At 38.6% G+C, this 12,500-nt stretch overlaps 2 protein-coding genes across 5 annotated transcripts in view; one reads left to right on the top strand and one right to left on the bottom strand.

Moving 5' to 3' along the window:
• The window catches only part of LOC138018730 (uncharacterized), a 15,525-nt gene extending 8,749 nt beyond the window's left edge, over positions 1 to 6,776 (bottom strand). Inside the window, exon 1 of the mRNA XM_068865422.1 lies at positions 6,693 to 6,776. Within this exon, the coding sequence (XP_068721523.1) occupies positions 6,693 to 6,712 (20 nt within the window). The 5' untranslated portion in view covers positions 6,713 to 6,776. The remainder of the gene's footprint in view (positions 1 to 6,692) is intronic.
• A 4,904-nt stretch (positions 6,777 to 11,680) lies between these two features.
• The window catches only part of LOC138018729 (uncharacterized), a 23,578-nt gene continuing 22,758 nt past the window's right edge, over positions 11,681 to 12,500 (top strand). For 2 of the 4 annotated variants that reach the window (XM_068865418.1, XM_068865417.1), the window contains exon 1: positions 11,708 to 11,943. The gene's annotated coding sequence lies outside the window, so the exon portion shown is untranslated. Of the gene's footprint in view, positions 11,944 to 12,500 lie in introns of all 4 variants that reach the window. The other 2 variants (XM_068865419.1, XM_068865413.1) reach the window with 2 other exon arrangements.

Here is a 12,500-nt window from a genome sequence, read left to right as displayed (position 1 = left end):
AAGTTTAAAAGTGAAAAAGTAAAGATTGCGGCAGTTTTATGTAAAAACGTTTGGGTCTAATACAGGTAAACGTTTTTACTGGTTAGTTGGGTTAAAAATGAATTTTCAAAACGTGAATCAATGCCGCTTGATTCACGTGGAGCTTTTGTGAAAACTGCCGAGAAACAAAAACCACCGCGACCCAAAAGGTATCAATTTTTTTTTTGAGCAAGTCATCTTGATTGGACGAAAATCATTGCTACAGGACAGAACTTAAGAATTTTTCTTACATTATCAGTAAAATGTTTTAATAGTGGAATGAGCTTTTTGTGGATTCGGTCGAAGCGTCAGTCACAGCGTTACTTGTTTAGGGCACGCAATGGTTTGTCACGAACTAAAGACAACGCGGGATTGCTCTGTTTCTAAAACAACAACAAATGACATGATATCTTTCCTTTTTTCTTATTTCGTTATTTCATATACTGGGGAAAAACAACCATAACCTAAATGTATTTTAGCCAAGCAGGCGCAAAAACTGCGATTCCCGGGTTCATACAAAAGTAAATTACACCGCTTCGCCGGCCGCGCTTTAACGCTGTCAGAGCAGAAGTAACAACTCTTTTTTTAAACTATAACCAAGAAATGCCAAACTCCACGTTCCAAATTTAATGCTATTTTTTTTGAGAACGAATCGAAATTCGTGCGGCCGCCGGCCGTCACGTGCAAAGTCAGATTATGTTACATGTGAAATCATGTGGAACGGCCTTTAAACCGACTGTTTCGTACGAAGAAAAAACATTTTCTGAGAGGTTTCGTAAACTATAACCACCAACATATTAAAATTTTTAGCCGCTTTATCTGCTAGAAATACAATAAGCCAGAGTGCCCGGCCGGGCGACGGGGTAGTTTTTCTCACTCGCCCGAAACCAAATGTTAGTCGCCTCAGGCGACCGGGCGCCGTTAGAGCACAGCCTTGTGCAGGTCTATTGAAATAAAACACAGGTCACATTCCACAGGTGAGTGTACATGTCACCGTGCTGCAGACAAATAAACAACACCAAAAGTGTCTGCTAGCGCTAATCACTCAACAAAAATGTTGTTTCAGGTCTCGGGGAAACTTTTGGCTTAGTTGTTGATTATTGGAGCAATGACCTCTAGTCTTGACCTGTATTTAACTGACCCGCCTTCGTTGCAGCTGTCACACGAGTCAACAGAACCACATACAACTGCTAAATCAACCACATCAATAATCTATGAATCCTGTTGCACAATTTTATAATTTGTAACACAATCTGACATGGTGCAAACACTGATTAACAGTAACAATACTCGCGTCAAGGAATTACAATTGTGAGACGCCAAAATGAACCAAAACGTAAAGGTACGTACGAAATAAAATCACTTAATTACCGTTGCGTCTTTCAAACACCATTATATCCTTCTATATTATAGAACGATCGCTATGCCAGAGGTCGTGAAAAGCCAACGTAGTTTTAATTGGAATCGAAGCCTGATGTAGATCATCGTACAACGTGAAAAAACGGTGAATTATTTTTGACTGTTATGCTTGTTAATTTGCAGCTGCTTCTTACGGAACAGCTACAATTTTGAAAATGATTTAAACACGAATTCTGTTCTTCTGGCTCTCCTCACTAGCCGCCATCTTTCTTTCGACATTAAACCAATCAGAGTTCATATGAGAAAAGCACCAATCAGCGATCTTTTTAGTTTACTGTGTGCCAGGGTCTTCTCAAGACCCGCCGCCATATTGAAAGCCGAGAAGACCCTGGGAACGAGGTTGACTGCAAGAGTTTTCCATTTAATCTTACTTGAGATCTACTCACTGCGCGTGAGCAAAATACAGTTGTCGTAACTGTCGTACTGATTGTACGCTAATAGAGTCACGTTCCAGATTTTGGCCACGGAAGCCTTCGCTTCGCGATTTTTAGGTCGAAGGTGCGTTTCTAACGATCTGCGCGCGCTTATTTATACAAGAAGGGAGCGTGCTAGTTTGGTCAACACTGCCGTCCAGCTATATGTAATAAAATACACTCCTGGAACGAAACTATTCTAATGCGCTGGAAAGTGTATTTTAAAAAAAAAAGAACTAGAATGGCTAGTGCCAAAGTGCCTCTCCTTATATTTGAAGACGGAAGTTCGTATCACAGGAGTCAACATGACGTAAAACTATATTAATCAGAAGTGCATGTATAACAGCTATTGTTATGCAGACGTATGCTTAGAACAATAGGTTACCAATGTATGGCGCACCATATTTGAAAGGAGTTTCAACGCAGAATTTGTAATCTCAAATGGATGGTGATTTTTTACGTCCAATTGACAAGATATGTACAGAACATGTTAAGAAAAACATCAAACTTTCATTTCCTGATGTACACTTCTTTGAAACGAGGTTCTTTTAATTAGAAATTGCGTTCAAATCCGTACTGGGAAAATACTCCGCACTAAAAAATGTCAACTTTGACAATTTTCAAACGCTAAGGGATAGTTCTAAAACGTCTTCAAAAGTCATCATTTTTTGACTAGAATTGTAGATACAGCATTCCTCTTCAAAATACCGGTGTTCAAAATGTTAGATAGGTCTTAGGGAAGTAAGGAAACCTACTTTTGTCACTGCCTCGTAAGCAAATTACGGCCCTTTCTTTCCACAGTTACATACTTAGTTACCTGGCCTTCAAGTAAAAGTGAGGCTGGAGTTGACCTATTTATGATACAGACCTCCTTCCTTTTCTTAAGTTAAAGCCCCGGCTACACGAGCGATTTTTTGCAACTTTGTCGCGTCGCCAGCGCAAGATGAAAATCACGCGTGCAGACCCTTGAACTGGCGACGCGACGAGAGACAAAATCGCAAGTAGAAAAGTCGCCAGAGTTGAAACTTTCGCAACAAAATCGCAGATAGTTGCCCTTGTAGCCACCTTGAAGCTTTTTTCCCGCGCTTGCCACGCGACTAAAGAGTTTTTAGCCAATGAAATTAAAGTAGGAATGTCTGTTTATAGTGCCCAGGTGTCTTGAAGTACGCGATTCGCGTGACCTTCAATTTGTCGCCAAAATTTGTCACAAGTGTAGCCACCATGGCGCGCAGGCGACGCGACAAAATCTGAAAAAAATCGCTCGTGTATCCGCGGCTTAACGATCTTGTTCTCATGCTGATTATTTGGAATTTACATAATAAAAGCAGTGTGGTTTCTATCAAAACAAGGTCATCTCTATCAAGAATAAAATACAACTCTAGCCTCACTTTCGCGTTCATAGACCAGGTAACTAAGCACACAACTGTAAAATGGTCTACTGTTGGCTGTTCAACTTGGGTTTGCATTCAAGTTGGGCTGCATCGGTGCTCATGAATAAGAAATAAATGTCGCGTCATTCTGACCGATGAAGTACTGAAACATTTTTCTCCTACCACTGTATAACAAATTTGGAGCCATTATTTATTGGGAATTTTATGATGGGTTCCAGGGGAGGGTCAAGACAACTCAATCCCTTACCTAAGGAAGGTAATTTTATATTCGTCGCTTTACAGAAAATCTCCAGCCCCCCTGCTAATTTCTGAGAAGTCCCTAAACAAATACTTTAGCACTTATTGAGTCAGTTTGCTTGTTCAAATCCTGTTTGATTTTGTGAATGAAAGGCATCTCTTTACCAATTCAATAGAGTTTTAAGGTACATTTGGCAAATATATAAAACTGCTCCTCGAACCTCTGCACAACTTTCATCGTGCGCAATTTATTGCCATGTGCTCAGTGTAGAATAATAAGTTCTAAAATTAAACAAAAACTTAGAATCGAAAGGAAGACATGGCAAAAACATAATTTACTTCATAGCAATAACTTTAACAGTAAAGAAGATAGGTTACGTACAGAGGCTCTTCAGGGAAATCTCTTTTTTTTTCCCTAAATGGGATATTTTTTTTTTGTGTTCCTAAAATAAAAGTTGGTTTCTGCGAATATCGGAGAGCTTGTTTGCAAAATCAGAGTTTGTTTTAAGAACTTCTACGTTTTTTCCCTAAAACAAGCAACGGGAAATCGGGGAATCTCCAAAACAGGGCCATCGCTCAAATGGGGAATCTCTTAAATACAATGCTGGAGGCAGATCCAAAGTTTGTTTGAAATATTTGTGTGAAGTCTAATTTATATCTATCAATAACTCGCGAACTTACCACATTCAACTTGTCCAAGGACGCAAGCCTATTTCTTAGACAACTTTTATTTTAATACTTAAAGTAAATCCGTAAGCCCTAAAATTAAAAGTATTTATAACATTATTATTTAACGTTAAATCCGTGAGCCCCTCAATTAAAAAAATTAATTACACATTATTATACATCTTCTTCGTTACGCAGGTTATCTATATCCTGCACATGATGTTTTGTGGGTATTTTCCTTGCATACGGTGCCTGCGTCCGCAGTACGAGCGACAGTCAAAACTTAGCTGTCCTACCTAATGACACGATAATAGCCTTTTTCTGCAAAGCTAACAAAAATAAAGGCACTTCTAAAGTTTCCCTGGCCTCTTCTAATAGTTAAGTTCAGAACTCCGGCTTTAATTTGACAAGGAACAGCACATTTTGCTCAAAATAACTTAACTATTACCCTACCTGGCGACACTCCGCAAACTACGAGCGAGTTGCCATGCCGGAAGCCCGTTACCCATTTTTGACGCCAAATTGCAAGCTTGGAGACACAAAATGTTTCATATTTTTCACTTTTTACAGTCTGATATCGTTTTGGAAATTGTAAGTCCCTTTTCCTGAATATTTAATGCCATGCCATCTCCAGTGCGATAAAAAGTTTATTTCAATGCTATTCCTGTTAACTTTCATTGAAGTTTTTCCTGCCTGCTGAATCCTGATTGGTCAATTCAAATTTCAGGCGCGCCAGCTGAATGCAAGGTTATCATATCTATCAACAACTTGCGAACTGACCACATTCAACTTATTGTCCGATCACCCAAGCCTATTTTTTTTTAAAATTATTTTTCAACTTGCTTTATTTCCTCCGACCGGTTCGTCTGATCACACAGACTTTATTAGAGAGATTGGACAAGATCATGGCAAAAGGAATTTCGTTTGTTTCTGATCTCAAGGAAAAAATCATAACGTTCCAACTAGGATGCGAACAGCAAAAAATACCTACAAAAAACATTATGTCCAGGATATACATAAGCTGCGTGACGATGAAGATGTGTAATAATGTGTAATTAAAATTTTAAATTGCGGGGCTCACAGATTTAACGTTAAATAGTAATTTTAATTTTAATTTTAATTTTGGGGCTCACGGATTTACATAAAAATTAACGCTGCCCCCGTTTTGAAGATTCCCCAATTTTAGAGATTCCCCTTTTCCGCAATTCCTATTTTAGAGATTCCCTGATTCTTCCCTTTCGCATTGCTGTTTTAGAGATAGCCTGTTTTAGAGATAGCTGAAGTTACAAAAACAAACTCCGATTTTCGAAGTTTTTCAAAAACAAACTCTGATTTTCAAAAAAGCAAACTCCGATTTTCGCTAACACAAAGTCCCATTTTTCAAAAAGAAACTCCGATTTTCGAAGTACAAACTCCCTTTTCCAAACATAAACTGCAATTTTCGCAAACACAAACTGAATTTCGAAAAACAAACTCCCTTTCCGCCCCAAACATAAACTTCGATTTTCGCAAACACAAAGTCCGATTTTCGAAAAACAAACTCCTTCTTCTCCAAACATAAACTCCGATTTTCGCAAAACACAAACTGAAGTCCGATTTTCGAAAAACAAACTCCGACTTTCCCAAACATAAACTGCGATTTTCGCAAACACAAACTGAATTTCCAAAAAGAAACTCCGATTTTCCAAAAACAAACTCTCTTTCCCCAAACAAGTAGTCCGATTATCCAAAAACAAACTTCACTTTCCTAGACATAAACTCCGATTTTCGCAAACACAAAGTCCGATTTTCGAAAAACAAACTCCTTCTTCTCCAAACATAAACTCCGATTTTCGCAAAACACAAACTGAAGTCCGATTTTCGAAAAACAAACTCCGACTTTCCCAAAAATAAACTCCAATTATTGCAAACGCAAATTTTGATTTTGGCAAAACAAACTCCGATTTTCGAAAAACAAATTCCCATTTTCTAAAAACAAGGTCCGATTTTCACATGCACAAAGTCCCATTTTTGAAAAGAAACTCCGATTTTTGAAATAAAACTCCAAATGTCCCTAAGAGCTTTCGTAGTACGGGTTATGAATATAATTTCTAAATGCTTTTAAATTATATCGACCTCGAATCATCTGAATGTAAGTGAACGTCAGCTCTTAGAAGCTCGATTGTTTGAAAGCCGATTAACTTAATCCAGGATCAACGTAAACTTTTGTTTCATATCTTTTTGGTGAAAGTCTCCTTTGCTTATTTTTGTTTTTCAAGGTTGACTTCTTCTATTGTAAAGTTGTGCCAAATATCAGCGTTGAACAGCATTTGGGAGTAGAGAAATAAACTCCTTGGTTAATTTTTAATCTAGGATTAGCGTTAATCGGCTTGTGAACAACCGGGCCCTTCAGTTTTCAGAGTTTGCAATAAAAATTTGATTCATAATTTTTTTTTCCAGGAAATTTCAAAGGAGAGTTGTTCCTTAATGCATAAAAAGTCGATCACAATAAGGGTTTCTATTACTTTTATTTTTTAAAAGACTAATGATGAAAACTTATACTACTCACCTACAATCAGTTGCCGCCATTGCAGTCTGAGATCAAAACACATGGACGGGAAGGGGGAGGGACGTGTTCTTCATGCAGACCGCTGGACAAACAAAGTGTTTCGTACTGAGGGCAAAATTATCCATTCCAAAAGGATGCGAAAAATTCTTAAAACGGGTGGGAGAGCCTTTTAAATACATATATTTCTTTTTCTTTCTTACGTGTGGGCAGATGGGTCATAATGAAGATGAAATACTAATTTGAATAGCGTTACTCTTATGAGGACTACTAAACAGTGCGCATTTTCCCCCCAGGATTTTCTACTCAGGATTGTTTCCAATATTTTGCATTATTGTGCTCAAACACCAATGCACTGCAGCCAATGCCCTCCTCTGTAGCAAATACTCACTTTTAGTAGCAACTACCCACCCTTCATATTTACAAACGTATCAAATACCTAGCTTAAGTATTTGCTACTGTAGCAAAGGTAGCAAATACTTAGCTTAGGTATTTGCTACTGTAGTAAATACTTACTTTTGGTAGCAAGTACCCACCGTCGGTATCTGCTCCCGTAGCAAGTACTTACCTATGTAGCAAGTACGCACTCTTGAGTAAATGCTACCGTAGAAAATACCCACTTCTCGTAGCAAATACCTACATAACTCTGCCTCTCTCTCTCTCTCTCTCTCTCTCTCTCTCTCTCTCTCTCTCTCTCTCTCTCTCTCTCTCTCTCTCTCTCTCTCTCTCTCTTTCAACTCAGCCGGTGATGATCTCAGAACGATCGAAACAAGTCTTGTTTTGACTCAAAGTAGTTGTCGAGTTTTTCAAAAATTTGAATATGTATCTTTCTATTTTTTTTATATACCGGCCGGTAGATGTTATTGAACTAGCGTGAGGTCCGTACTGGCAAAACATTGGTCGAGTTTACGACCGAGCCTGAAAGGTGCGCATTTTCTTTTATGTCCGAGAAAGTCATGGAAACAGAGAAAATTATGGGACTCTCGTAATTGGCTTGGCAACCTATATACGCTGCCTCGTGACCGGTCCATGTTAGCTATCCGTATTGAAAAGTTCGGATCACTCATTCAAAGAACCAATCAGAATTCTCCTTTTCATCTCGGACCAGTTTGCTTATATAATTAGAGAGATTAAGCATCGCGTTTACATGAAACGGCAAACGGTGGACTGCTGCTTGTCACAAAGTCATGAAAATTATGTTATTCTAACTCGTCTCTCTCTTTTGAAAAGTCACTTGATACCTGCTGTCGACATGCAAGAAATGAGTTCCTATCAAACGAGTTTCTTCCATTTTTGGCAAAACGCAAATTTTAGTCCAACGTTTGCCGTTTGCTGTAAACGTTTGCTTAATCTCCCTAACAATAATATGCTATTTATTCATCGGAAGTCACGAGCCACGGTTTACAACTGTGACCCACGACGCTCGCCATTTAGTAACACTCTTGCCCCTCTTTGTTTCTCTGTGTAAAGAACTTTATCCAGTGCTCGAAATTAAAAAATCCAGGTTGTCCTAATCACGTACCCAGATATCTTGTCTGGGTACGAGATCAAGGTTGTCCCTGTTTTAAAAGCCGGGTAATAAAACCCGTGAATTTGGTTGCCCTGATAAATGCTTGGTTGCCTATTAGGAAACACGCCACGATTAATTGCGCGCCGTGTTGAGATGTAATCACGTGGCGATCGAGCTTAAATATTCTATAGTTCTTAGTATGAGCGTGTGGTGTTTCCGAGTTCTGGGTTTATTGAGATCTCCATCGCTTACATGTTTGGGATATTGTCTGTTGCGTTTACCTATCTGAGAATACTTTTTAAAAAGGTACAGATATTCAAAACACTAGAATGCTATTATTAACTCTGTTCACAGTACTATCGGACATTATAGTTCACCACTAAATTTTCTCCGATTCTTATTGGTTTAATTCAATCACGTGATGCGATAGTGTTCGTCCGCGGAGAGACACTATCAGCCCATAGTGCCCGTTCGTGGAAAATACCCGGATGGATAGTACTCGTCTGTGAAAATACCTCTGTAAACAAGCGGCCTTATGGAAAATAAACAATCGAAATTGTACTAAGAGGGTTTTTGTTTGTTTTCTTTTTCAAATTTTACATTGGCTGACACGGCTTTCGTCTAATAAAGTTGAAAATAATTCAACATGATTTTTGAGCTGGCGCGCGGAAGAAAATTTAGTAGTGAACAATAAAGACAATAGAGTGTTTATGTCTCGGAACTATCGGTCTGATAGTTGCCCCTTGGAAATTTGATGTTCTTAAAACTAGCATATTTGCCCTCGAAGCTTCGCTTCTCGGGCAAATATTTGTTTTAAGAACATCAAATTTCCGCGGGGCAACTATCAGCAGTCGCATCTCAATTGTCTGGCTCTTTACATTTATTTTGAACTCAACTCTGCCCAGTCTTCAGGTAAAACATAATTGGAAGTGTGACAGTAAAGATTTATTTGAAAGAAAGCTTGTTCTCGTTGGCCAAGAATTATTTGGAAAGAAAACTTGCAGTCCATGTTTTGCTTCAAAATTTAAGGAAAAGATTCTTTAGAAAAGGGTTTGTTGATCCTGAATTTATTTGTTGCGTATAGTTGATTTGACACAAATTAGGTTTCTTGTTTTCAACCACGCAATGAAATAGATAGAGGATATTACATGGCCGGGCGGAGATACGAAATTTCTCTTCGAGTGTTGAAGAATATTTCACGAGTGAGCGCAGCGAACGAGTGAAATATTTTTCAACACGAGAAGAGAAATTTCGTATCTCCAAGCGGCCATGTAATATTCTGTTTATTACATAAACACCAATGAAATACTAAATCATTTCACGAAAGGCATCGAAAGGCGCGATTTTTATATGTAACCATAGAAACAGGGATCTTTCTTTTCATGTGTGAAAAGGGGAGAGCAAGGATGGCGCAGTAGTGAGAGCACTCTCCTCCCACCAATGTGGCCTAGGTTCAGTTCCGGCACCCGACCCCATAAATGGGTTGAGTTTGTGTTGGTTCTCTACTCTGTTCCTGATAAGACGGCCATGTTGGTGCCAAAACAATAGCAAAATTGTAGCTTAAGTTTTGCATAATAATAGAGTAAAATTCACAAAAGACTTTTTCGCTATTATTCTTTGCACCAACATGGGCGCCGTGACGTCAGGTGCAATCAAGGAATCGTCCCCTTGCGTGACACCATGATACAGCTTTCGAATAATTGGTTTCAAAAAAATTGTGCAGCCCTATGAATTTTAGCAGTTTGAGCATATTAAGTACATCAGAAGATGTGTTCATCTTCATCATAGATCCTTATAGCCCCCATTAGGGCATAGGGCCGCAACAATGACCCCCTCCACCGAGTCTTGTCCTTCGCAATAGACCATTTTCGAATTCTCACGGTGGGACTGGATCTAGCATGAAATGGAGGCTAATGCGGGCAAACCTTTTCAAATGCAAATTAATTTGCCCGCATTAGCCGCCATTTCATGCTAGATCCAGTCCAACCGTTAGAAAACGAAACTGGCCTATTGCCTGAGCCTCTCCCTATGTCAGACCCATCTCACTTAGTTCAATCTCAGCCGTCTTCCTCCAAGTGATTTCAAGTTGGCCTTCACCCTTTTCCTTCTGCCTGCAGGCGTCCACCTAAGAGCAACCTTGGGTATCCTCTCTGGCGGCATTCGTAGTACAAGATGTGTTCATAGACATGTATTTAATTTCATAAGCGAAAAGTAAATTCTTTCATTGGAAATTAAAGTGAAGTCCAGATGTTTTCGTCGATTACCGGCCGCCGCCATATTGGTGGACTGGCGTCTCCATTCAAAACTCTATAAGTTTCCTGAAACGCGTCGACAAATAACTCAGAAACGAGGTACCTGGGTATTGGAATGGTGACTTTTTCCGTTGGACAGTTTAAAATTTATTTTCTTGTTTCGTGACACTGAAAACACCATATTAATGTCCCACTACCAACTTTGACCAATTACAGTAATATTTTATTTCCAAGTATGTCTTAAAAAATTGAATCCCTGTTAAGGTCTGACCATAGCATTCCGAAACATTATTATTTTTGGCTCTTCGCTGTGATGAAAAATATGTTAAGGGGATTTTGCCATATCATCTGCATCACGAGATGCAGTTTAATAACTCAAAGTAAAGTCCTCTTGTTGAAATTCGGTATTAACATATTGCTTGAGGTCAGAATTTCAATAACAAAATAATTTTAAGTTGTAAATAACTACATTTACAAGTTTTGAATGACAAGTTCGTTTATTAATAATTTCCCTTCAAGACAACAGTACATTGCAATCTATTAGATTATCTTATCTCAGTTCACGATGAAACTCCTAGATAATTTTATGTATTATTCTTACCTTGAGCTAGCTCTAAGGAGCCCATGCTAATTCTACTCCAGTTCATCAATGAGCTGGCTCACAGAAGCCTTTGCAAATTGATATATTTTTGGCTGTGTTGTTTGTTGGCTTCTATTTTTCCCAAAAGCTGGTTGCCCGGTAACCTCTCTGATCGTCTCGGAAGACAGGAGACCCAGCTAATGCATTATTAAAAGGGCTAGGTCACGCAATTTTAGGCAATTTCAGCACTGATCGAATGGTCACAGAATTAACTAAAATATCAAAATAACTGTTCAAAACTATAGAAGAACTCTAACGAAACACAGGGAAGCCAAGAAGGGACATGGATGGACAAAACTGGAGAGGATTGAAATGGATTGAATTTGGGTAAATTTGAAAAACGTCGGCCCACCTTTTTTCAAATTTATATCAGTCTATATCAAAATGTTATTTACAAAGCTGGAAAATCCTTCTCAGTTATTATGTGGCCATGATTTTGCAAATGAAAGACTCTTGCTCTGCCAATTTGACGTTTAGAGCTCATAATTAACAAAATTAAACAAAATTACCAAAAATAGCGTGACCTAGCCCCTTTAAGCTTCTCCGAAAGTGGCAGACTCGTATGCAAATTTTGTACTTCCGGTTTTTCCAAGAAGTCATGTGTCAACGCCTCATGCTCATATGAACCCCATTCAGGAGCTCACCTACCCCATTGAAACGAAGTCTTGGAAGATAAAAACAGCGCTTACTCGATATTTTAAAAAGTAAGTGTAGAAAAGAAACAAGCAACTGTTTACGGGTGGATTTCGCTTGCCCAATTATTTTGGACGGTAATCTTCATATTCTATGTTAGTTGGATTCCGTGTCACATCGACTCTTCTGACATGGAGTTAACTTGTAGATGCGTCGAAGGTAAGCTTGTGACCATATTGCCGTTATACCAGGGAGATTTAGGGTTGCCTTTGGGTAACACGTCAAGCTTCTTCTTGTCATATAAGCATGAACGTTTTCTTATTCCTAATTAGTTTCTCGGTGTCTGTATTTAACAGGCAGAAAATAACCTGAAATCAAACGAGTTACTTTGATTTTTGACAAAACTCAAATCTCAGTCCGACTTTGCTGTTTGCTGTAAATGCAATGCTAAATCTTTCAATTGCTTCGTATTTTGCATTGCACTCACAGAAAACGTTAACGCCGATCTGAAATTTGCATTTAATTTTTGTTAATTTTGCCAAATTCAATAATGGCGGCCAAAGAATTATTCTGTTGTTTTTGTGCCAATCATCCTTACTAGCCTCACTTTGGAGCAAAAATTCTTTTGAATTGTCCGTGCTAACGAGGCTAGTGAGGATGATCAGAATAAAGACAATCTATCTGCATCGCAAAAGTTCACAAAAGAGAGAAAAACGTGAAGATGTTGGGATTTTGCCGTTTCCATTTCACCAGCAGACTGAATGTTAATTAAGCAA

This window comes from Montipora capricornis, chromosome 10 (genome assembly GCF_036669925.1).
Source record: "Montipora capricornis isolate CH-2021 chromosome 10, ASM3666992v2, whole genome shotgun sequence".
Classification (NCBI taxonomy): domain Eukaryota; kingdom Metazoa; phylum Cnidaria; class Anthozoa; order Scleractinia; family Acroporidae; genus Montipora; species Montipora capricornis.
Note: the sequence above shows the minus strand (reverse complement) of the source record. Positions and strands in the feature narration are given on the sequence as shown.